Genomic DNA, 23119 nt, shown 5'->3' with positions numbered 1-23119 from the left:
TGATTTGTGCGTGTATCTGGGCAATACGTCAAGAGCGTCGCAAGTAAGTTCCATTGTCTGCTCATTCGAATGCACATAAATAACTAACGATAAATATGTGTTCGATTTCCAAACGCCAACTGAATACTCTTACAATATGATTTAATTTCATATGACATGCTTTAAATCAGATAACAAGTTAGAAATAATAAACTATAATTGTATGTCAATAATATAATAGTATTTGTTTAATCTAATTTTATTACTAAGTAACTTAGTAAAATTTTAATGTCTTCTGAGAATTCTGTCTTATTATGTCTTCATCTATTATGTAATGGTTTTTAAATGTCTCGAAATTAATAAAATAAATACAAAAATTCTTCATTCTTATTCATTTTGCTTCGCATATTAATATTTATAATAAGTCCAAAATCTACGCTAAGAAAGGGTATACGAGGCAGGGACAAATCTTTGAATGATAAACAATCAGGACACACTCGTTGCTCGTTGCTATGGCAGCGCACTCAATCAAACGCAGGATTGGGGACGTGGCAAACGTGGACGTGTCCGGGGCAGCAAACAAATATACAAAAAGGTGCAAATGGCCAGGATTTTATGCGCATTAATTAAAGGTAACTTAGCACAAAGGCAGGGTCCAATGGCTGCCCAGCCTGAGCACGAGCACAAATGAATTATTTAACATGATATTTAAGCTGATTGAGATGAATTATCTCGAAATGAATAGCTGATGGCAGTAAAAGGGGCAGTGGATTGTTGGTCGACCGTGGGATTGTGGCAGCATGGGACTATGGCAATTTAAGGCTCAACATGTGGGCGGGCCCAAACTGGGCGGGAATTGCTTAGAGCAGCTGGATGAAAGCCGAGAGTGCAACCAGGCCAAATTACACATAGCCCGAAGGGCACAGCGACATTCAAAGTGACATTACAAAATCTTGTTGCAAATCCGCGGCGCTATAGCCGCCAGCCAAGCGATTAAGTTGCGCAACTTTACATATATGAGCAGAACTTTGCGTGTGCTTATGTATGTGTGTGTGTGGGAAGTGGGGGCATGAAGCATGGCTGTGACACTCGCGAACACTTTGGCGCAATTAAAGTTTCGAAATGCCATCGGGACGCGCGTCCCCCAGCAGCAGTAGCTTTTATTTGACTTTCTCTACAATTATGGCGCCGAGAGTTTTTCTTTTTTTTGTCATTGCCTTTGCCATTTGGCGGCTTAAGAGCCAACCAATGGGCGTGGCCGGGTGCTGGTTTTATGGTAGAAAGTTATGCCAGCATTCAGTTAATAGTTTCGCTTTTATGTTTGGTACGACATACTGATGTCTTTACGATTCCACTTAAACACTGGCGTGCGGAGTGAAAGTATATTTTTTTAAAGAAAATGTTGATTATAGAACTATAATAAAATATAATATAATACAAAATTTTATAATTATAAAATAAATGAATATTAAAAACTTACGTGGCTTCGCTGACTAATGAATCTACCAGGGAGGATGATTTGGGTAGGCTAAAATAAAATATGTGTACAAAATTAAATAACAAAATAATACAAATGATAAGAGCTACAAACTAAAATAAATGATTATCTAAAATTAACTCTTTATAGACACAAAATGTGATTAGATTTAAATAATATTTAAATTGAATATGGGAAACAATATGAAAAGTAAAAAATATATTAAATTTTATAGGGGATTTTCTATTTAAATTAAAATTATTTACTTGCGAAATGGCTTTAACTATATATTTAAGAAACAATCCAAGTCCTGGCTAATTGTTTTTCTATTTTGAATATTTTTCACCTTGACCTTAAGTTTAATATATCATCATTTGAGTTTTGGCATCATAGTTACCTGAAAAGAGGTGAAAAATTTTGAATTAATGAAGATTTATATCTTTGCGATGGAAATGTTAAGAAATTAATTAGACATTTTACGTTGAGAAGGCGGCAATTAGGGCCCATGAAAGGATTATCTAATGACCGGACCGAGCCGAGCCGAATCGAGCTAAGCCGAATCGACCCGACCCGACCCAACCGAACCGGACCGGACCACTTTCCACATGCAACCAACTGAATGAATGCCTTTTAATTAAGTCTCGAGATATGATTAAACGAAAGTGATATTATGTTAAACGGAGCCTCGACATGAAAGCCAGTGAACAGCCCTTCATTGTTTTCGCACACTACAGAAGTTCAGAGTTCAAACACGCAAGCGAAAACCGAAAAGCGAAAGGTGAAAGGGTACAAGATCCAATAAGACATAAATCTATACAGGCAAGCTGTCGTAAATCAAAATTAATACGAGTCAAGAGAACAAAAGGGAAAAATTGTTTTTTGCTCTCGAAAATGTGAAACCATCAACGGGTAATGTACGGGTATTGCAACAATTTGCCATCAAGGACTAACACATTGTATCTGCTGGTTTGTCCTGTTTTTCTAATCAATTGACAGGAATAATAAAATGACAGCGAAAAAACAAACACAGAGGGAGAGCGAGAGACAGAGAGAGGGAGAGACACATTCACACAGTGCTGGGGTGAACATATAAAAGTTGCGGCGGTGCTGGAAATTGAAATGTAAATCGTGCTGACCTTGGCCCAGTGCATGCGGCATGTTGTTGCCTGATGCCCGAGTCCTTAGTCCCGTGATAAAGCATGGAAACCAAACACGAACAAGAACACGAACGGCTGGCTGCCATCAAAGGGCAACAAGGCACACACGAGGAGTACAAGTTGAGCAAAAAAAAAAATTGCAAGGATATCTACAATGTATGCAAAATATTGACTCATGCTGCCGCAAGCCACAGGCCACAAGGAATTTTTATTTAATTAAACGCAGAGTTCTACCAAACTCAATCTCGCACATCGCCTGGGAGCCACGTGGCATTCTAACTTGTTGAAGCCACAGGAAGTTTCATGGCGTTGCTTTATAATGCTAATTAAGTATACGCAGCGTATGCGAGCTACGAAGGTTACAACTGAGCGATAGATAATTCAATTAGAATGATGACTTGTCGGGCAACATGAATACGTTCTTCATGGGCGGAACAGGCCCACAATTCCAATCAGCTAAATAAATAGCCGTAATGAATTTCCAGTTTTAATTGGAGCGCAACCAGCAATATCAATTAATAAGTTGGATAAACAGCTCAAGTCTCTATATAAATATTGTTTATGTTAGAGGCATTTCAAAATATTTGTAGTGGAAGGAAATGTAGTACATATTTCTAATGGAATATATAAAGTGAAATTGTGCTTCAGTTTCAAGCAGTTCGTTAATGGAGCTCAAGCTGTAAGAAGAGAGCTTAATGAGAGTCTGCTGCGAGCACTTCAAGGCTTTGGTTGTTATGCAATGTTGACAGGATGACCAGGATAACAGCATAGTTGAAATAGCGTAGCCAGGAGACGTCGAGGCAGCGCCGACTTCAAAGTCTCTGACAGGCAGACCCCTTGACCTTGGAGGGGGCCCTGTATTATTTTCATTGGTATGCCAGCACTTGTTCGAAGGGGTCGCTGCTAAACGAGTACTCAGCTTTGTCGGGGTGTTGGCGCATATTTCATTACTCAATTACAAAGCAAACAGTTGGCGGATGCTGCTGGAGCAGTTGCCGCTTGCAATTTTCAATTAACGAGTGAGCGGCAGACATTACAGTCCACAAAGAACTAAAGCCCCAAGCTAAGGTCATATTGCGAGGCGATATGAGCCATGAACACCCAAGCGCCATACACCCATGGCAGCGCATACAGCAGAGGTCGATAATCAACGGAGGTGAGCGGCAGCAGAATAAAATCTTAATGAAGGATGCAGACCCTGAAATAATGCAAACCGATTAAAACCGCACATTGACGTGACTCTAAGCCTCAAGTATTTAATTAAGAAATCATTTTCCATCGACACGTCAAAGGGCACAAGCCTGTTCCCGACACTCACTCGTGTCTGCAATCACATATTTTAATTGGGTACAAAATGAGAGTCGAAATAAATCAAATTCTATTCGAAATCAAGCCAAAGCAATGACTGCTAAATGAAGTGCAAGTGCAATGCAATCTATGTAAATAAATGAAATTGAGCTATGAAAGGCAGTTGATTAAGCAATCGATTTATAAAGAGATAGGAGAAGTATCCTTAAAAAGATATTGTGTATATATAAGATTTGTAAGTATTAATTATTCATTTATTTTTATAGCAACGAGTTTTGTTTTATTTCTGTACGAAAGCTCAAAGAAAATGAATAATAATTATAAAATTAATAATATTAAACAAAAATAATTCCACTTTCAACAAAAAGCTTACATAATTTTATTTATTAATATTTATATAATATATAGTTATATAGTTATTTAATCTTATAACTCTTAGTTATAAAGTTAATTTTAAATTTTAAAAATTAATAATAATAATTTATTAAATTAAATATTATTTAATGATATTGAAAAATTTAATTTGAATTTTTTAATTAAATGAATTTATTATTAATATTAATTTGTAAAAAATATTTTCAATTTAGTCTTACGAGAGAGAAGTTAGAAATATTTGTGTTTGTATAGATTTATGAACTTGACGATATTGAGTGAAGAAGTAAAGCGGATTAAGAGCACGTATAGTTATTAACGTATGGCTTGAGCATTTTGTTTCATCTTTAATGCCTATTTAAACTTGGAGAGTTCTCTGGAAAGGCAGAGCTGTTACGCAGTTGGATATTTATATAAAAGTTTGAGAGCAATGTCAACATCTTGTCACTTTCTTTACGAGTCAAGATGTTGGCCACCGCTCCCCGGGTGTTCATAAAATAAGGATGCTGCCAAGCAGGAAGAGGCGGCCGCTTTGTTTGGCAAAGCAAACGGCACCCGCGTCCCCCATAAGCCGGCAGGATGTTGCTTGGGGCGGAAATTGTATTGGCCATAAAATGTTTGGTGGCTTTTGAGGCACAGACACAGACACAGACAGAATCAAGGAGTTGCTTCGAGCTGGAAGCTACGACAGCTATTTTTAGATTAAGCCAAAGGTCGTGCTGGCTGTGGCACATGGAACAGCCCCGCCAGCATATTTTTGGGCTGTGCATGAAAATTTAATAACTTTGTACAAAATATATATCGACAAAGGTTTGCATTTACTTGATGGCTTGTCAAGTGCACTACAGCAGGCAGCCACTAGTACTAGATCGTTCACTAATAATTTAAGAGCTTGTCAGTTAAATAGTTTGTGCTGTTTATGCACCTCAGCACACGTAACTAGCCTCAGGTGAGTCAGCCGAACCGAAGCGCTGATGTACCTAAGAGTCGGAGCTCAAGTTTGGACACAGACTCAAACTCAATCATGTCAGTAAAATCGATTCAATTATTTAAGATGGCCTGAGTTATTAAATATTTAATAATCCATTCAATATTAAATTAAATAGTTTTTACTTGATGCGAAAATGTAAAATGTAAAAATAAAAGAAATACATTAAATGTCATTGCATATTTTCTCAGCCTTTTTTTTTCTAGCACCAATTTGAATTGGGTCTAAAGCACAAAAGCCTAAGAGCCAGTAAGCAGCAACACTTTGTGAAGTGAGATGGTCATTAAAAGTTGAAAGCGGGCCACAGCCAAAAGGGTCGCTAAATATTGATAACATAACAATTAGATTAAACGAGGACTAAAGTGGAGCTAAGGAGTTGCTCTGTCAAGCCACAAAAGCGAAATTGAGATGCAGTGAGGAAAACCTTAAATTGCAAATTGAGTGGGCGAGAAACAAGGCAAAATGTTGCGACATAGCCACAAGGTGCTGGCTCTCGCTCTGGCTCCCTGGTCTGCTTCTGTTGTTGACAGAATTAATTGCGCACGTTAGCGACGGGCGCACAGCACAAAATTAAATTGCAAAACGACGTGCCAGCAATAGCAGGAGCAGGAACAGTAGCAGCAGCAGCAGGAGCAGGAACAGCAGCAGCAAGAACAGCAGCAGTGGCAGGAACCCGTAGCACCAGCAAGAGCAAGCGCGTCAGCCACTGTGGTCCTTGTTGCCGCAGGCATCTAGGAACGGAATTGAGTTAGGCGCTGTTTTTCATTCCAACTATAAACACATTTGCAAGGCCAATAGACGCTGCGCAGTTGTGGCCGCGCAATTGCGTTATGTCGCCATACAAAGGCTGTGCACGAGGCATGCCAACAATGTTGCGTATACGCCGCCTATGACCAACGCAATATTTCAGAAATTTAACTTGGAAGACTTTAAGAAATTTCTTTCTTACGTGATATAGTTAAACCACAAAGACAACGCCAAGTCAGGCCATGATTAATATTTGTTCTCCACAGAGTTGAAAGCTTTAAGATATTGACTTCATAGAATACATATTGCTTAGTCGACAATTTGCTACTTTAATTCTTTTGCATCTGTTAAAGCTCTGGTCGTGCCGATAAAGCGCTATTTGTACAGTCTCTGCTTATCCTCTATTAAAGCAGGTTTAGGGGCCCTAAAAAGCTGCCAAAATGAAATGACCAACATTTACGCTTCAGGCTGTGAATTTTACACTTGGGATGACCTTTTCATTCAAGCACAGCAAATAGAAACACACACCGACATACACCCACCAACACACACACACACATGAGCAACAGAGACTGACTTTTGAAAGCAGTCAGCAGCTATTAGCGTTATGCAAATAGAACTAAGAGCAGTCCAAGCCCCAATACAGCATCCAGAATCCAAGCCAAACCCCCACCCTAGCCCTCCGCCATCGACATCAACCTAGGGTTGCGAGTAATTTAAACATTTTTAGTAAGTGCGCGCTTATCAAACGCGTTTTAGCATTTTATAGAGCGTGCGAGTTTTATGTTCATTTGACTGGCTCGCAAAATGGATGTGGCATAGGAATGGGGATAAAAGAATGCCGAATTAAAAGCTGCATAGCAATGACGACATTATGATACCCTGTATAAATACAGAGAATATTTTTGAATATTTGCAATTAAAATTGCTATAACAAAGATGAATCTATATGGTACGTAGAACACTTTTTACTCATCTTTCGGTTCAATACCAAAGTCAGAGGCAAATTGATGTCAAATGATAAACAAAGACATAACTCTGAGTACAGGATGTCTATCTGTTATCTTTCTTTACTGAATTCATAAACTTCTGAGAATATTAAATGTTCTCTGCTCGGTGTTCATTTCGCCAAGCGGAACTGCATAGTTGAATAAACAAGAAGACAGATATGAGATATCAGAAAATATTTTCTCTTTACACATTTGAGTTGAAATGTTATGAATGATATTACACTCGGAAATTCAAATTATATAAATAGAAAACAAAATTATTTAAACTAACTGAATACAAAAGTCTACTTGATGCCAATGTTTAATGCAGAAGAGAGAGAGAGAGAGAGAGAGAGAGTTCATAAACCGACTTATCATTTTGTATCTTTTGATTTTATAGTCTTTAAGTGATATTATCTAATAATAATGCATAGATAATTTTATAGTCTTTAAATGACATTTGGAAAATCAAGACAGAATATGGCTTTCGAGCTATAATAATGAAATTGTATAAGGTATTGAAAACAATCGAAGCTTTTAATGAGTTGGCTTACACAGGAATATATTATATATAAATAAAAATTCTAAATTGGGATAGGGCTACATAGACTTAGCTTGTGAGGATCTATAATTTAAATAGCCCGGGACCGACATCTCTTTCGTTTTTTTCTTCTAACACAAATTTGCTAAAATGAACATTATATACTTTTTCCGTGAGTTCAGGTTATAAATCAGTTTCATAAATTTATTTTCCGCAGCTTATAGAACATTTCTGTTATCATTATATGGAATCTTGCTGAACTTTTTCTTTAAAGTTGACTTTCTGCAATTTTTTCGCAAACTTTTGCCGTATCTCAACGCGAAACTGAAATGAAATGTTTTTTTTTTCTGCCGTAGAAAATTCAGAAAAAAAGACACGTAGACATTGCGCTTTTACGTTACGGCGTAATTTGCTATTTTGTAGCATTTTGGTAGCCTGAAGACATATAACAATTTTTATGAGTGTGCGTGCATTGTCTCAACACACACACACACACACACGCAAACACACACACGCAAACACACACACACAAACACATTCTCCCAGTTAGTTCATAGCACCCCCTTTTTAGTTTCGCATCATTTGTTGGCATTACTTTGGCTGTCACTTCCGCCGTGCGTTAATATTTATGTCTTGATACGACTCGCCTTAGTCTACGTTCTCAGCTGTATCGCTCCTTCCGTACTGCCAACTACATAGTTCATATATATGTATATATATCTAGAAATATATGTAAACCTTTGTATGTATGTGATATGTGCGTAACTTTTGCCAGTTTTTCCGTTTCCTGTACTCGTCGCCACTTCCGTGCACTTTGCCCTTTGTTCCCTTCTACACATTTATCTTGATTTTCCCTAGCGCTAGAAGCAAGACAACGGGATACTTTAGCATATGTTTCCACAGCATCCGCCATATGCTCGGACGGACTCAATCAAATTCGTTTAGTACTGCAAATCAAATCACTTAGAGCCATAAAAAAAAGAACGTAAAGATTCAATTGTATTCCAACTAGTTAAGGAAATGTGGGCCTAAAGGTTTAAAATTAGTTTGAATGAAAGCATATGCGAAAATAAGGCAATATGAAATACAGTTAGTTTAATACTTTTGCATATTTAATAAAAAACAATACATATTGTCTCTGCTCAGGCTGCAAATTAATTACAGAGCAAATGATAAGTCAATTTGCATTATTCCGATATTAATTGCTTTCACAACAATTATAATTATATTTTGCAGCTGCAGCACAGTGGGACTTTAAATGAAAATTACAATTAATTAGGATACTTCACTGAAAGTATTCCTCTACAGCAAAGCATAACAACAGTTCGTAAGCTTAAAAGTCCTTGAAAGCTTTTTCTAATGTCAAGATAAGTGAAGCAGCAGAGGTGATTTATGTATGAGAACGTTTTGAATACATATAAATTATATTTATGCATTTCACTTTAAAGTTTTGGATTTGAAAACTCTTAATCTAATAGCTGATTAAATATAATTTAGAGATTTAACTAAAATCTAAATTTTTAAAGTTTCTTATTGAAAAAGTCAAGTTTCTGTTGGTTAGAAAAAAAAAATATTTTTTGTTGCAAATGTGGTTATTGATTTCATAGTTCTTAAAAGCAAACTGAGTCTAATGGCTGATAGCTGAATAGGATTCCGATGAGGGAATACACAAAACCAAAAGAACTTTGCTTTTAACCGTTATGCTCACACAGTTTTTCACAATTTCTCGTGCAGCTAATTAAAACTGAGCACGATTTCAAGGGGTTACAGTTAATCGATTATATTATTTCTTTTTATATCCTGCCAGTACCATAAAATCAGCTGCCAAACGCTGCCAATTGGCCGTCAATTTGATTTAGCCAAGTTGTACAACAGTTGTACAGTAACAAAATGAGGCTAAGTGCAGGTCAGAAAAATGGTGTCTATAAAATTAAAACGATAAAATTGATTGAACGTTCGAGACCATTGCGCATGTGGGCCAATGGCCAACGAATAAGTCTTTAAGAATGGGCAGCAATGCAGGGCTATAAAAGTCTACAAATGTGCTCCAATTAGTTGAAGAGTTACAAATATAAATTTCAATGTTAAATTGCTAAAATATATTTACAAAACAATCAAATTTAATTTTACGCTAAAATCTAAAGGCTAAGTAATTGTATGTAAGGGTTTCACTTGTGGTCAAACCCGCATTAAATATTTATGCTGCATACTTTGCGGCGCGGCCATTGGCTGGGCTGGCAATTATCCTGTGAATTATAGACAGGCGGACGACACAGACATGGAATGGATAAAAAAGGACTGCCTACAATGTCAGCCCCCATCTTCACACTTGACACACGAAATACTGGCACGTTAATATGCCTCACAATGCGAACGCCCACGCCACCCAGTGTCCTGCTGTCCAGCTGTCCAGTGTCCTACGGTGGTGCTTGGCATACAAGTTTGATGTCGTCCTTAAATTTAAATAGCCTCAAGTTGTCGGTGGCCTTTGCGTTTGATTTGCCAGCATTTCAATTCAGCACAGAGCATTTTATTTTATTTTTATTTGCCTGCCAGCCAACCGTCTGTCGGAGGCGGACATAAATTCTCAGCCTTGCGCCGTTGCTCTATTTATTTATTTATACATTTATTTTGAGGCCAGCGCTTTGATTTGATTGTGCACTGCAGTGGGCTGAAGATTCCCCAGCACAGGTAGCCAGCGCAGCAATGTAGGCAATGCAAAGTGCATAAAAGCCTTGAAGTTGCTGACGGATCAACATCTATACACACATACATATGAACAAATATGTTTTTTATATGTGAGAATGCCATATTGTGCGCACGTGGAAGCATTAAATATGCCTGAATGCGACAGGCTTCTTAATTGCTCAGGTGAATTGTTCATTTAATGGAGCTCGACTATTTTTACAATAATAGTACTAACTTTGAATTTTTCCAATATATGTCTAATTTCTTAATACGAAACTCAGATTGAAAGCATATGCAATAACAGCGAATATACTATTTTACTTCTGAAAAGTGCCATAAAAATAAATAAATATAAATACAACTTGAAAAAAGTACTCTTTATTTTTTTGTTGGTCCATTATTTAAATGAATTAAATGGTCTTTGAGTCAATATTTAACAGTTTGATAGACATGAAACATATGGCTAAGTTTTAAGTTATTTACTTTTGATTGTGAGGAGGATCGATTGATATTGAATATATTGTTAGACTTAAACTTATAAAAAATTAAAAAGAAATTTGAATTTGTTTATAGAATACTTGTTCTATCTTAATTTTAGGTAAATAGAAATTTATAATATATATTTAATTTAATAATATATATTAAATGTTGCAATTATTTATATTCAATTTTGTAAAAAATCATCAATGATTCAATTGTTTCATATTAAATTTAGGCGAATAAATATAAATAATATATATTTAATTTAACAATATATATTAAATTTTGTAATTATTTATATTTAATTTTGTATAAAAATCATCAATGATACACCTTTAAAACGTGCCAATTTTGACTCTTAAGATGTGAAACATTGCCTATGCTTTGAATTTATCTTCAGAGATCAACCATAAATACTTGGATTACTTAAAGGTTAAGAGACACAGACGCATGTCCAATGAATAAATTGTATATTGCATTGTATATGATATTGAATGCTAGAAGAGTAGATATATTTTAAATGGCACAGCTGTAGCGGATATGAGTAAATATACCAAATTCCAATTAGAGAGGAAATGCTGCTAGGAGAACACAAAACCAATATACGCTCTCTTCCACTCTCATAAACAAGTAATAAATGGAATATACAATTTGATGCCTCTGCAAACCCATATTGCTATATGCAAGCCTTCTGAATCTCAAATAAAAATTGTGGGTAGGTATATTTGATTGGCTATTGAATGTGGGTAAGCAATCCGAACCAATTTCAAATTGAATCAATGCAAATATTTACCAGCTTTATTTTTCATGATAGCCCAAAATAAACTCGCCCAGTTGTTGCCCGTCTTGTTCTTTGTTGTTTGTTGTTTGTAAGGCAATCAAAAGTTTTCAAAAAGTTGGCGCACACATACATTCATACAAATGTAGATATATGTGTGTGCATAAGCATAAATTAATAAAAGGCTGTGACAAAGAGAATTCCTAAAATAACATAGCCTAGTTTAAGGCTAGCCCTCCTTCCTGCTTATTTGCGGAGCAATTTGAGCGCTAGTTTTGTTTTCATTGTTTTTGTTGGCATCATTTCGAAATACGCAGCAAGCAGTCGCAATGGCAACAACAACAACAACAGCAACATCAAATGCAAGGGCATTCACACACACGAGCATACACAGACACACGCAGTCACAGAGAGCAACTGCAAATAGTGTAAATGTCCTTGAAAGCGCGCAAATGGCAAAGCCAACAGCGTTGGCCCTGGCGACGCGAATACAGGTGAAGGCTGTGCAGGACGAAAATCGGGGCCAGCATGCTATCATGCTCGAAATCCTTGTGCCTCAAATTCTAATAAATAGTGAAGATATTTTCCAATATGGAAAACTTACAGATAAATATAAATATAAATATAAATATAAATATAAATATAAATATAAATATAAATATAAATATAAATATAAATATAAATATAAATATAAATATAAATATAAATATAAATATAAATATAAATATAAATATAAATATAAATATAAATATAAATATAAATATAAATATAAATATAAATATAAATATAAATATAAATATAAATACAAAAATTAACATAATTAAAAACTAATTAATCTTAAATTTAAATATTTATTTTGAAATTAAAAATTGAAAGAAAATATATCTCTTCAACGGAAAATCTGGAAAAAAAAAACACTTTTTGACAGCATCTTGAAACAAATATACAAACTTGAAATTTTCTTAAGAACTGTTTAATATTAGATATAACAAAGTTTATTTCCTTCAAATAGAAGATTTCTATTACCTGCATAAATAAAAAAATGAAATGCTTAGGCGACAAATGGGAACAAGGGAAACGAATTTCAAGTTTCTATTAAGTCCAGCAAAAATTTAATGAAGTATATAAATTAATTTAATTTAATCCATGGAGTCAACTGTTATTTGTGACAAATATGTAACTTTGCTTTTATATGGCAGTTTAATGAGCCACATTTATGCATGGCAGGCTAAATTGAATAAATTAATTCAACGAAAATTATAGAGATTTAACGTTGATTGCTATTTTGGGGGGCGTCAAATTCTCAAATACCAGGCCACGTTTACTGAATGCACAATTATTAAATAGGCTGGCAAAAGGACAACAAGAACAACGGCAGCGAGCAGCAGTCGCAGCACTCGAGGATGGCAAGGATAGCGTCCTCTGTTCCACTATTGGAGAGGGCATATCACATGTGCACATTTCGTTTTGTTTTACAGACGCAACAGAGCAAAGGAGAGCGACCCAATCCTTAACTTGCTCTCTCTCGCTCTCTCTCACACACTGTCTCTCTCTCTCTCTCTCTCGGCCTCTGTTGCCGCTCTCTTTGGTATCGATCCGTGCAAAACATGCAAAAGTCAACTGGAAACTGGAAACCAACCACCAGAATCCTGTCCTGCTGCTGTGCTGCTCACCATGGAGCAAATGTCTCTGACATTGGTGACAGGATTTCGGTTTTTGCCTTACTCAAAGGAGAAAAACACTGAATGGCAACGACAGCGAGTGAGTGGGTGGGCAGCATGACTCAACATTTTGTGGTTATGCAGAAGCCACGTACACGTGCAATTTGTGAGGAGTGCGAAACAAAGCGGAAGAAGGAAGCGTGTGCTCCGTGTAGTCCGCGGCAGCGTCGTCACACAACTTGTCAATGTCAGTTGATAGTGAAAGGCAGCAGCGGGAATACGACACAATGGGCAGACTAGGAGACGCACTTCAAAGTCTGGCAGCAGCTGTTGGCAGCTGGCAAAGGCTGCTCACGGGACGTGCCCAGAATTGGCTTGCCACAAACACACACACACGCACACACAAACATACACACAATTAAATATTAATGTGCCAAATTAAGTGAAAAATGACATTTGACGGTCTATGGCTTGGTGGGAATGTCGGGAAATGCGTTGAGCATGGCTCACAAATGCTCCAACGTTTTGGCTTTCGATTGTCGAAAGGATTAGGCAGCAACATTTGGAATTAACAGCTTGTCAGTTGGGCTTAAATTGTCTTAGGACATGGCATAAAATAGAATTGATGGCGATTGTATAAACTTTTCGAGTTGGTAGCAAAATAAAGAGAGACTCTTGTAGACTCTGTAAGCAGTAACTATATGTTTTTATTCATGAAACTAAATTGGGTATCTTTTTTTTATTGAATATAAAAATTTCATTATTCTTTCATCATAGAGCGAGAAACAGTGAGGGAGAGAAAAAACAAACAATGTTATAAGGAGATGAATACAAATTCGAAGCGCTTTAAATTTAAATAGATAATTGCAAGATAAGTTGAACGTCCTGCTTACAATATGTTCAAGTCGGAGATATTCATATCGATATCTATATAATATATATAATTCTACGCCTTCAAGTTTTTTGTTTACTAAGCAGTCTAAGGCAAATTAATATGGCATATGGTCCATAGGGAATCGCTTACTTCCCAAATGAATCTTTACATGACATTGAAAATGTTGATTTATATTGGGGAACAGCTTGAATAGAAGTTTACAGAAACTAAAAGACATTTTCATCTTCATTCAATAAATAATCTCATTTTAGATATGCTCGAATTAAGCAACACAACCAGTTGGCATTTAGAGTCATCACAATTGAGGAACCTAACAATAAATCAACTTCTATCACGATACGATATATATAGATATATGTACATATACATGCATAACAAAATTATCAGCTATTCGTTTGCAGTTAAAGCAATTATGTTCAGTCACGGAAGGCAAATTGCAATGAAATATGCAGGAGCAAAATCCAACAAGGAAATATGGGTAATCGAGCAGCCCAAAGGATTGGCCAAAATGCTAAAAGCCAGAAACTGCAAGGTCGATTCGGCACGCCATAAAAACCAAAGGAAAGGAAAGCGTTGCAAGTGGGTCTCAGGCTGGAGGCATAGCGACGCTGGTGTGAAATGCCAATATGTTAGAGACTTTCAAGGCATGTGCAGTTGTCAGATAACGGGAATTGGCCTTGAGTGGCAACTGCCAAGAGATAAACACACGTAAATCTCTTATCGGTTGTGGAAAGTGGCAAGAGAGCAAATCATTTTGTCATTTTGATCGAACCATATTGAGAGCAAGCAAGTTGACTTACCTTTTGGCACCCTCCTCGCCCTCGAGCAGTTGCTCGCCGCCGGCAGCGGCTGCAGCATCCTGTTCCGCTGATGTGGCAACTGCCTCCGCAGTTGATGTGGTCGCAGCGCCAGCGGCAGCATCGCCTGTGGGCACTGGGACATCCTCATCGCCAGCGCCGCCCTTGACTGCGCCCACCAGCGAGGTGAATTGATTTGTTAAACCCGAAAACATGTTTGGCTTTATTGCTCTGTTCTGTTTTGTGTGCGTTTAGCCAGCGAAGCGCTCGAAAGGATTAGCCTAGCGTCCTCGTGTATACACAAAACGAATGCTACACACAACCGAAGTCGAAGACGTTGAAGCCGAAGGCGAAGAGACGAAGACTCAGAAGGCAGAAACGTGCAAACGTCCGCAAACTGGGCGCCTCGTTTGTGGGTGGTGTTGATACTTTTGGTACACTCTCTTTGTGGCTCTCTCGCTCTCTCTTTCTCTGCCTATCACTCTCTCGCAGGCTGCCCCTTGCTCAATACAATTGGCTCTCTGGTCGTGGTCTGCAAACGTCGCTGCTCTGTCCCGCAGCTACTTTGTCTCCTTCCTTCGTTTAACTTTTATTACACTTGGCAGGAATTTTGTAATAGGTTTTTCTTTAGCATCAATGTAGTTTCACTTTCAATGGGTAAGTTATGTAAATTTTGTACTCTTTTACCGTTATTTATGTTAGCACGCTGCAAATTGAATAATGAGAAACAATAAAAATTAACTAGAATGCGAATTAAGCATTTGCCAGAAGCGAGGAAAATCAATAAATAGGCAAATTAATTGCAACTGATTATAGTACACTGAGCTTTAACTGTCAAATGATTGGCACTATGAAAATGTCGCGTTTAATCGATATTTGTTTACGCTTCACGCCTTCGACTTTTTGCTATATAACGTAACGTTCTAAATTACCACTTCATTGAGTTTGTTTTTTAACTGTTGTCTGCTTGGTAGAGCGAGCAAAACTCGAATTTTCGCCTGCCTGTGTCGAAGGTCCTCTGAAAACTGACTGAACAGCGGAATTTTCTTTGCACTAATACCGTTGTCTGGCGCGTACTCTCTTTCCCCTCTCCTCTCTCGCGTTCTTAGTCTCTCACATGCAGCAATGTTAGAGCTCCTAGAGCGATGCTCCAAAAGACACCTTCTCTGTGGAAAATCGTCGTCGTCGACGTTGCTGGTGGTTGATTTCCTCGTTTGCTTTGTGCTGGAATTTCTGTGTATTTTCGCGCATGTGCCAGCTGTTTTGCGTCGTTAGCGTATTGACTTGTTAGACTGCGTCAATTAAACAAACAATCGACACGTCTGATTGTACACATAAAAAACTAAATACTCTGTGACAACAATACATCTGCGTAGCATTGAATTTTTATCTTTTCTTTGTAAGCACTCCAGTGCTGCCAAGCACCAGCTGTTCCACGCAGCCAACTTAGCGTTGCCATAAGACAGGGTTGTCGTCTGATCACAGCCAGCTGATTACAAACATTTGAAATGTGCAAAATAATTATTTCGTATATTTACAAGCGAAAAACATTATATGAACAACTACTTAAAATCTAATTATAAACTAAATCTCGCGTCGTTTTGAGGTAGAAAACACAACAATTTGTTAACGTCTTTGTCTTGCTCTGCTTTGCGGCGCTTCCTCCGCCTCCTGTTCACCTGTCTTCTGATGTTGTTGCTGCGCCTTAAGTTCCTGGTCCAGACGCTCCTTGGCACGGAAGACTTTAGATTGTAAATAAAATGAGCCGCCCTTTGCTCGATCGTTGACGTTAAACAGATGTTCAAAATTTTTATTGATGCTATCCACGCTCTTGAGGTCGTCAATGTTCAAGATTTGCTTGGCCTCCTCCAGCGTCATACCTATGGACAATGTGGTTAGTCAACAACTTCACAATATTATGAATTAATTGCTGCATCCACCTGTACGCAAATTTGATTCAGCACTTTGATCTCCTTTCCGACCACCACCGGCGCGTCTAGCAGCTTCTTGCGATGCGGCGATTTCTTGCTTCAGTGCCTTTGCAAAAGCACGTCCGATGGCCTGGCCACCCAGCACAATAATTTGAGCGATATACTTCGCCATGTGTGCTTCGGTTAAAATAATATTTAGGTAAAACTCGTACTTGAATTTAGGGATACACTAAAAAAAAACAAGCTCAAATCAATTTACGTGCTTGACATTATACAACGTATCTAACCTCCAAGCAGACTAGGCACGCAGAGCAATCGAGAAACAGCTGTTCGCAGAGTGATGGGTAGCATTATTGTTGAGTGTGACCGTTTGCCGCAATAAAGATTCAAATATTTCTGCAGATTGGAGCTATCGATACACTGTCGGTAAAAGTTCCTCGATAGCATTTATTCTAAATTTAAATTGTTCAACATTTTGATTAGGTTTCCAAAACTTGTCAATTTAATAAAATGGTTAAATCAAGAAAGCGGCAATGGAAAAGGGACTTTAGTCACTTCGCCCATCAGTATCGCCGGGACCAGAAGAAAGTTAAGCGTCTAGTACACCAGATTCACTGGCTAATTTGCAAGCACACGGACACAAAATATAATATTGCTTTAGAGAGCCAGCAGTATGGGGAGAAGATCAAGAAAATTCATGACGTGCGCCAAAAAGTAGAAAATTTATTGTCCTTACCGGAAGTAAAGCTGAGTGCCAAGCATAAGGCAAAACTCCGCAAATTGCACTCAATGCTGCCCATTGCCGATACGTTATGGGATCGAATCAGATTAATGGAGCTGCTGGGGGACCTGCCAACATTTTCGGAAAACGTACATCAGCGGATGCAACATTTGCAGAGTTTGCATGGAAGCAGCTTGAAGCGGATGGTCAGGCACCAGCAAGAACTGAAACGCATCAATGGGGAGACGCGCCAAGTTATCAATGACATACAAGATTTGTGGAAGATCCTGGAATATTTAAGAAAGAGCCGAGGAAGAAGACGAAAAATCATGCCCTCTCTTGTGCGCAATTGGCTGCAGCGCCTAGGGAACTTTGATGTGAAGTCCACAATGGTCACGTGAAACAAGCAGGAGAACCAAAAAAGGGACGTACGCCTTATATATTAAGAAAAGTGCCGAGAATAATGCTAAACATATATAATTAGGGGTTTATATGAAATAATTTATTATGCAAGAATTAGTCTAGAAGGCGCGCTACTTAAATGCTAGCAAATGCTCTATGGGCCTAGGCTAATCCTCTCCAGCAATATGTACAATCTGTAGTAATCTTAAGTAAGTATTTACAGTAACGAGCTACAATCATTAACAGCTAATAATTTGTGTTTGCATTCATTGTTTAGAACATCTTAGCTCATATGGCCTGCCTCTTTGCTTTAACGTTCCAGCGTCCGTGTGCTCAACAGAAACCCGGATTGGTGTGCTCGATGATGCAGCGTTTGCAGTACTTTTTGACCGCCCGATAGCCCTCGATAGATATCTGGCAGTCCTGTATGTTCAGCTGCTGCAGGCCGCGGCAATAGTAGGCAATGCATTGGACGCCACGATCCGTTATCATATCACAATTGCGTAGGCTGAGCTTCTTCAGGTTCGGGCAGCTCTCGGCAAGGGCGCGCAGACCCGCATCGCTCACATCGCACTTGCCTATGTCTAGGGCACGCAGGCGCGGACAGGAGCGAGCCAGCACTGTAATGGAGTCGTCGCTGACTGCCTCGCAGCCGCGCGCATTTAAATAGCGCAGCTTGTAGCAGCGCCGAGCAATGACCTTCAGGCCCGCATCCGAGACGCGCTCACACTTGGCCACAGAGAGATAGCGCAAGGCGGCGCCCAGCTTGGCCAGCTCGTACAGGCCGAAGTCCGTGATATTGACGCAATCCGAGACGCTCAGTTCCTTTAGCGAAACACAAAAGCTTGGCACAAACTTCAGACCCGCATCTGTCATGGAAATGGGAGTGAGGTAAGTTAATTAAGTTCATTTTGACTACAGCTCTAGCAAATTACCAGTAATTTGAATGCAGCGTCGCAGATATAAATATACCAGCTGCGGACAGTTCTTGACCACGATCTTGAGGCCCATGTCATCGATGGCCATGCAATCGGTTAGGTCCAGATATTGTAGGAGCAAGCGACGTGGTGGTTCCACATGAGGATTTGGACTGATGCTGCTCACCTGACTGCAGCCTGCGAGCGAAAAGGTAATCAATTATATGAGTTTCACTCTCGCAGTCGGAAATAAAAATTGCCAACTTACCTGTCACATCCAGATGCTGTAGATTGCTGCATTTGGTGAGCGCTTCGACCAGCGCCTGATTGGACACGCCGACACAGGTCTGCAGCTGCAGATGCGTTAGCTCTGGACATCGACGCGTCAGCAGCTGCAGACCCTTGTCTGAGATGCGACAGCCATCGGCAAGCATGACGCGCTCAACCTCTGGGCAGGCGCCGTTGCAGCTCTGTCCGCACAGCTGGCGGAAGATCATCTTCAGCGTCTTGTCACCATTGAGATGCTCGCCGCGCAGCGTGATGCACTTCCAGAGCACAGGTCGCCAGGCGAGCTGCTCAAAGCGGCGACAGACGCGCGCCACATTGCACAGCTCGCAGCTATCGAGCCAGCTGAAAATGCGGACTACGACCTCGTCGGGCAGGCGGTCAAAGAAGGGGCCACAGCGATAGGGACCCTTCCGGTTCCAGGGCGGCGGTCCAATAGCTGTGCCATTAACCGTACCGTTGTTGCTGTTGGTCAGTCCACGGCGCGGAGTTGTTGTTGGCGTGCTGCTGGCAATGACGCCGCCGCCAACAACGTTTGGGCTGCTATTCTTTGAATTGCTGTTAACCACAATGCCCGCCGTGCTGCTCGGATGGTGGCCAGTGGGCGATGGCGACACCAGCGTGGCGTAGCCTTGATCCAGGCTGGGCGAAAAGCGACCCATATTGCACAGTCCATCGGAGAGGCTTTGCACTTTGGTGTGATGGTGGTCCAGCTGGAAGGCATTGGCGGGCGAATTTGTGCTGCGATTCAGCAGATAGCGATCCGAGCCGCTCGTTTCGCTGGGACTGGAGTTGCGCGGATGATGCAGACGTTCTATAATGATAGAAACAACGTATTAAAACTCTGTTAAATCTTTGCTTGGAATGGAATGATAATGATAACAGCCGTAAACAAAAGGAATAAATAGCGTGTAAATGAACATTAAATAATAAAATTGCAATAGTAAATCATCAACTAATCAACTAATTAATAAGTTTTATAACTTATTTCAGTTGTTATCTCTCTCACCTGGTAATCGCTCGTTGCCACTCCCGCTGCTGTAGTCCTCCAGGTAGTAGCGCTCGTTTTGGTACTGACTCGCCTCGGCACCCAGCGGCAGAGCTCGTAATGCGTTGCCCAGATACAGGGACTCCATCTTCTTGCCCAGCAGATATTGGGCACTGTCGTTGCCATTGCTCAGCACCGTGGGTACGCTGCAGCGTCCGCCTTGGGCTTGGCCACGCCTTCTGCTGCCGCCGCCACCGCCCACATTGTTGTCGCTGGAGTCTTCGGTATCGGCGCTGTTGCCATGCAGCCAGTCCAGCGTCAGAAAGTTGCGCGGCTGCGGCACTGGAGCTATGGATCTGGTCGCTGGTGCGGGCAGCGTTTGCAGCTCCGGCGACTTCTTCAGCTGCGCATGCCTGCCCACAGAGGCAGTGGAGTGGGTGCCATAGCTGGACGAAGACTGCTCCTGTCGCGTGTGCCGGCCCCGCAGCTCGAATGTGGCCGCCTTCTGCTGCACCATATGCAGCACGGCTGCCGTCGTGGCCGTCGTCGCTGGTGTCTGCTGGTCGCTGTGCGGCGTGGAGCTGCGTGAGCCACGTGGATAGAGGTCGGCAGTGGCTGCGGCATCGTTGATGTTGAGACCGAGGGTTGGCGACTTTCGTGACATCTTATAGGCTTGCGGATCCAGCGGGCTGGAGCTCAAAGGATGCGGATGATGGTAATGCGCCGCCGCCAATTGATCTCGCACCGCATTGCTGGTCCGACCAAGCGACGCCAGTGGACACTCCAGATCTGTGGCACGTCGCGTGCCCGTCTTGTGTGACATTTTATTTTATTATTATGATATTAATTTTGTTTTATACTGTGAGCTTCGCTTTGGAGCTGAAAGTCTGCAAGGATACAGAAATATCAAGTTAATTATTTTATTTAGGGAATTTTTAAGTAATAATGTGATTCATAAAAATTTTTTTGTTTAAACAATTTTTACATATATTGAAAACTGTGTATATGGAAGAATTGTGCACTGTTATAGAAAATTTATATTAGGTTCCATACTTGCAAAGCGTAAGGCTGATAAAAATGAATGTCAACAAAATAAAATACTTTTAAATATGTTTAAAACATGTAAATATCTTGAATATATTATATATCAGTTATTTGTTTTTATTGAATCTAAAAGATTATTAACTCAAATGTTTTAAACGTGTATAAAAATATTTATACACAATATTAAGCCAAATCTATTTGGAAAGTTGCAAAGCATTCGGAATAGTGGTTTTTGCTTATTTTACAAACGGTTGAGTTATTAGTTTATTTATTTTTCCAATCAATAAAAATAAATGAAATACCTAAAATTAATGTTAAGGTATTTTTCATACTATCGAAAACATTCTATCATGTAGACAATCTTTTCAATCAGTAATTATTGCGAATAGCTTCCAAAACAACTCAAGATTTATGCACAAGCTCTTTAGCTTGTGGACCCGGACTCTCATTTGTTGACGAGGCCACTTGGACAACCCAAGCCAGCAGTACAGAAATACAAAAATAAATAAATATTTATTAATTGAACACGTTAGCTAATGTTTAAGAATTTGTACACCATTTGTCATTTAAAATTTAACAAATATTTCATTGACGGGCAATCATCATAAAAAAGGTAAAAAAATGCATTAACATCGGTTCAGATTATATAAAATATGTTGACTCTGAGTTAATTTTGCGGTAGTCCAAAACAAAGAATAATTAGTTTAAGATCAAGCATTACTTCGTTATAAAAATTAGTCAAATAAATAGATAATATCGGTTTAAAAATTAAACTATAAGTCACATAAGAGACAGCACGTTAAAAAAAAAAAAAAAAAAAATAAATAAATAACTTTGGATCATTGAAAAACCTGATAGAGTGTGATTCAGTGAGTCCAGAGCAATATTTACTATATATGCATATTTCTTACATTAAATTAAATTTTATAATATGTGTATAACTTTTTTGAATTTTTGAAATTTTGTATTTGAAAAAAATTGAAAAGAGAAATTAGTCCTTGAAATGAATTAATTAAATATTGATTTATAAATATAAACAAATTCAATTTGAACGATTATTAAATTTTATATTTTTTTTTTGTACGTGAATCATCTTTGTGCATTGGTTGCAATAGCAGAATAATATTTGGGTCAAAAAAAAAAAAAAATCTTAACAAAAATGAAAAAATGTATATAAATTATATTTAGCCTGAGCTTCATTGGCCATGGGAATGGATTGTGCAGCGACTGTGTGGGCAGCTCAAAGTGGATTTTCTACGACTCCAATTGGCAATCTGCACTGAGATATTTGTATGCGTATGAGCCTTCAACTATACATATATTTATATTCTTGTTTTTTTGGGGAGTGCACTGCATTTGACCTTTACGATAATTGATAGCCGAAGTCTAGCCAATTTCTGCCCACGTCTGAGAGCATAGAGCATTGAGATTTTGGTTAACATGATTAGCTATTTAAATACGGCGCCAAATATATTTATATGTATATTTCTGTGTAGCTGAAATTGTTAACAATTTAACAATTAATAAGCAGGTCGCCCACGCCTCTAACCAATTATTCAGTTGATTTTTTTTCTTGGTTGTTGTCCGCTGGATTTTATGGACACACGTATGCTGTCATATACTATATTTCCCCCGCCAGCTTCATTCATAGGCCACGGCTTAAAAATATATACATCGATTTTTTCTTTTTGGCATGAAACCAGTTTGGAGTGCCTCGTGGAACATTGGAAACTCTAATCATGAGCCAGGCGTGGGCTGTTCTAATGTTAGTCCGTGGCCATCTGCAGCTTAGCCTGGCCTGGCCTGAAAGTCGGCTGTTGTTGCTGCTGTTGCTGGCTGGCATTGTTTGTTTTGTTGTTGTATTTGTTGTTGGTGTAACCTAAGACCTTAAAGAAATGATGTTGAAAGTAACCCAATTCGGCAAATAGAACAGGGGAACAATCATAAACATAACCATGCGCCACTTTAGTCCCG

The 23119-nt window shown here is 39.0% G+C and overlaps 3 protein-coding genes and 1 pseudogene across 21 annotated transcripts in view; 1 reads left to right on the top strand and 3 right to left on the bottom strand.

Moving 5' to 3' along the window:
• Sap47 (Synapse-associated protein 47kD) overlaps nucleotides 1-16242 on the bottom strand; it is a 37437-nt gene extending 21195 nt beyond the window's left edge. For 8 of the 18 annotated variants that reach the window (XR_016270456.1, XM_018008815.2, XM_018008790.2 and 5 more), the window contains exons 1-2: nucleotides 14861-15072; nucleotides 1460-1507 (exon numbers count right to left, since the gene is read on the bottom strand). Coding sequence is in view for 16 of the 18 variants with exons in the window: in XM_018008815.2 (XP_017864304.1) it covers nucleotides 1460-1507; nucleotides 14861-15072 (260 nt within the window). In the remaining 2 variants the exon portion in view is untranslated. Of the gene's footprint in view, nucleotides 1-1459; nucleotides 1508-14860; nucleotides 15564-15676; nucleotides 15818-15917 lie in introns of those variants that run through there. The other 10 variants (XR_016270457.1, XM_018008847.2, XM_018008830.2 and 7 more) reach the window with 5 other exon arrangements.
• Nucleotides 16243-16366: 124 nt separating this feature from the next.
• Nucleotides 16367-16960, bottom strand: blp (mitochondrial import inner membrane translocase subunit Tim16). The gene is made up of 2 exons (XM_018009028.2): nucleotides 16798-16960; nucleotides 16367-16737 (listed from the first exon to the last, which is right to left on the bottom strand). The coding sequence occupies exons 1-2, from the start codon at nucleotides 16958-16960 to the stop codon at nucleotides 16484-16486; spliced, it is 417 nt and encodes a 138-aa protein (XP_017864517.1). The 3' UTR covers nucleotides 16367-16483.
• A 227-nt stretch (nucleotides 16961-17187) lies between these two features.
• LOC149270647 (uncharacterized) lies at nucleotides 17188-21940 on the top strand (annotated as a pseudogene). The gene is made up of 5 exons (XR_016270461.1): nucleotides 17188-18120; nucleotides 18189-18802; nucleotides 18864-19040; nucleotides 19110-20024; nucleotides 20107-21940. The product of XR_016270461.1 is annotated as an uncharacterized LOC149270647 (transcript).
• Fbxl7 (F-box and leucine-rich repeat protein 7) lies at nucleotides 17990-20924 on the bottom strand. The gene is made up of 4 exons (XM_018008760.2): nucleotides 20123-20924; nucleotides 19097-19927; nucleotides 18847-19026; nucleotides 17990-18780 (listed from the first exon to the last, which is right to left on the bottom strand). Exons 1-4 carry the CDS (start codon nucleotides 20922-20924, stop codon nucleotides 18245-18247), a joined length of 2349 nt encoding a protein of 782 aa, XP_017864249.1. The 3' UTR covers nucleotides 17990-18244.
• Nucleotides 21941-23119: the final 1179 nt, after the last annotated feature.

Source organism: Drosophila arizonae, chromosome 2, assembly GCF_054131065.1.
Source record: "Drosophila arizonae isolate 15081-1271.41 chromosome 2, UAZ_ARI_1.0, whole genome shotgun sequence".
NCBI lineage: Eukaryota > Metazoa > Arthropoda > Insecta > Diptera > Drosophilidae > Drosophila > Drosophila arizonae.
This window is presented reverse-complemented; position numbering and strand designations above follow the sequence as displayed.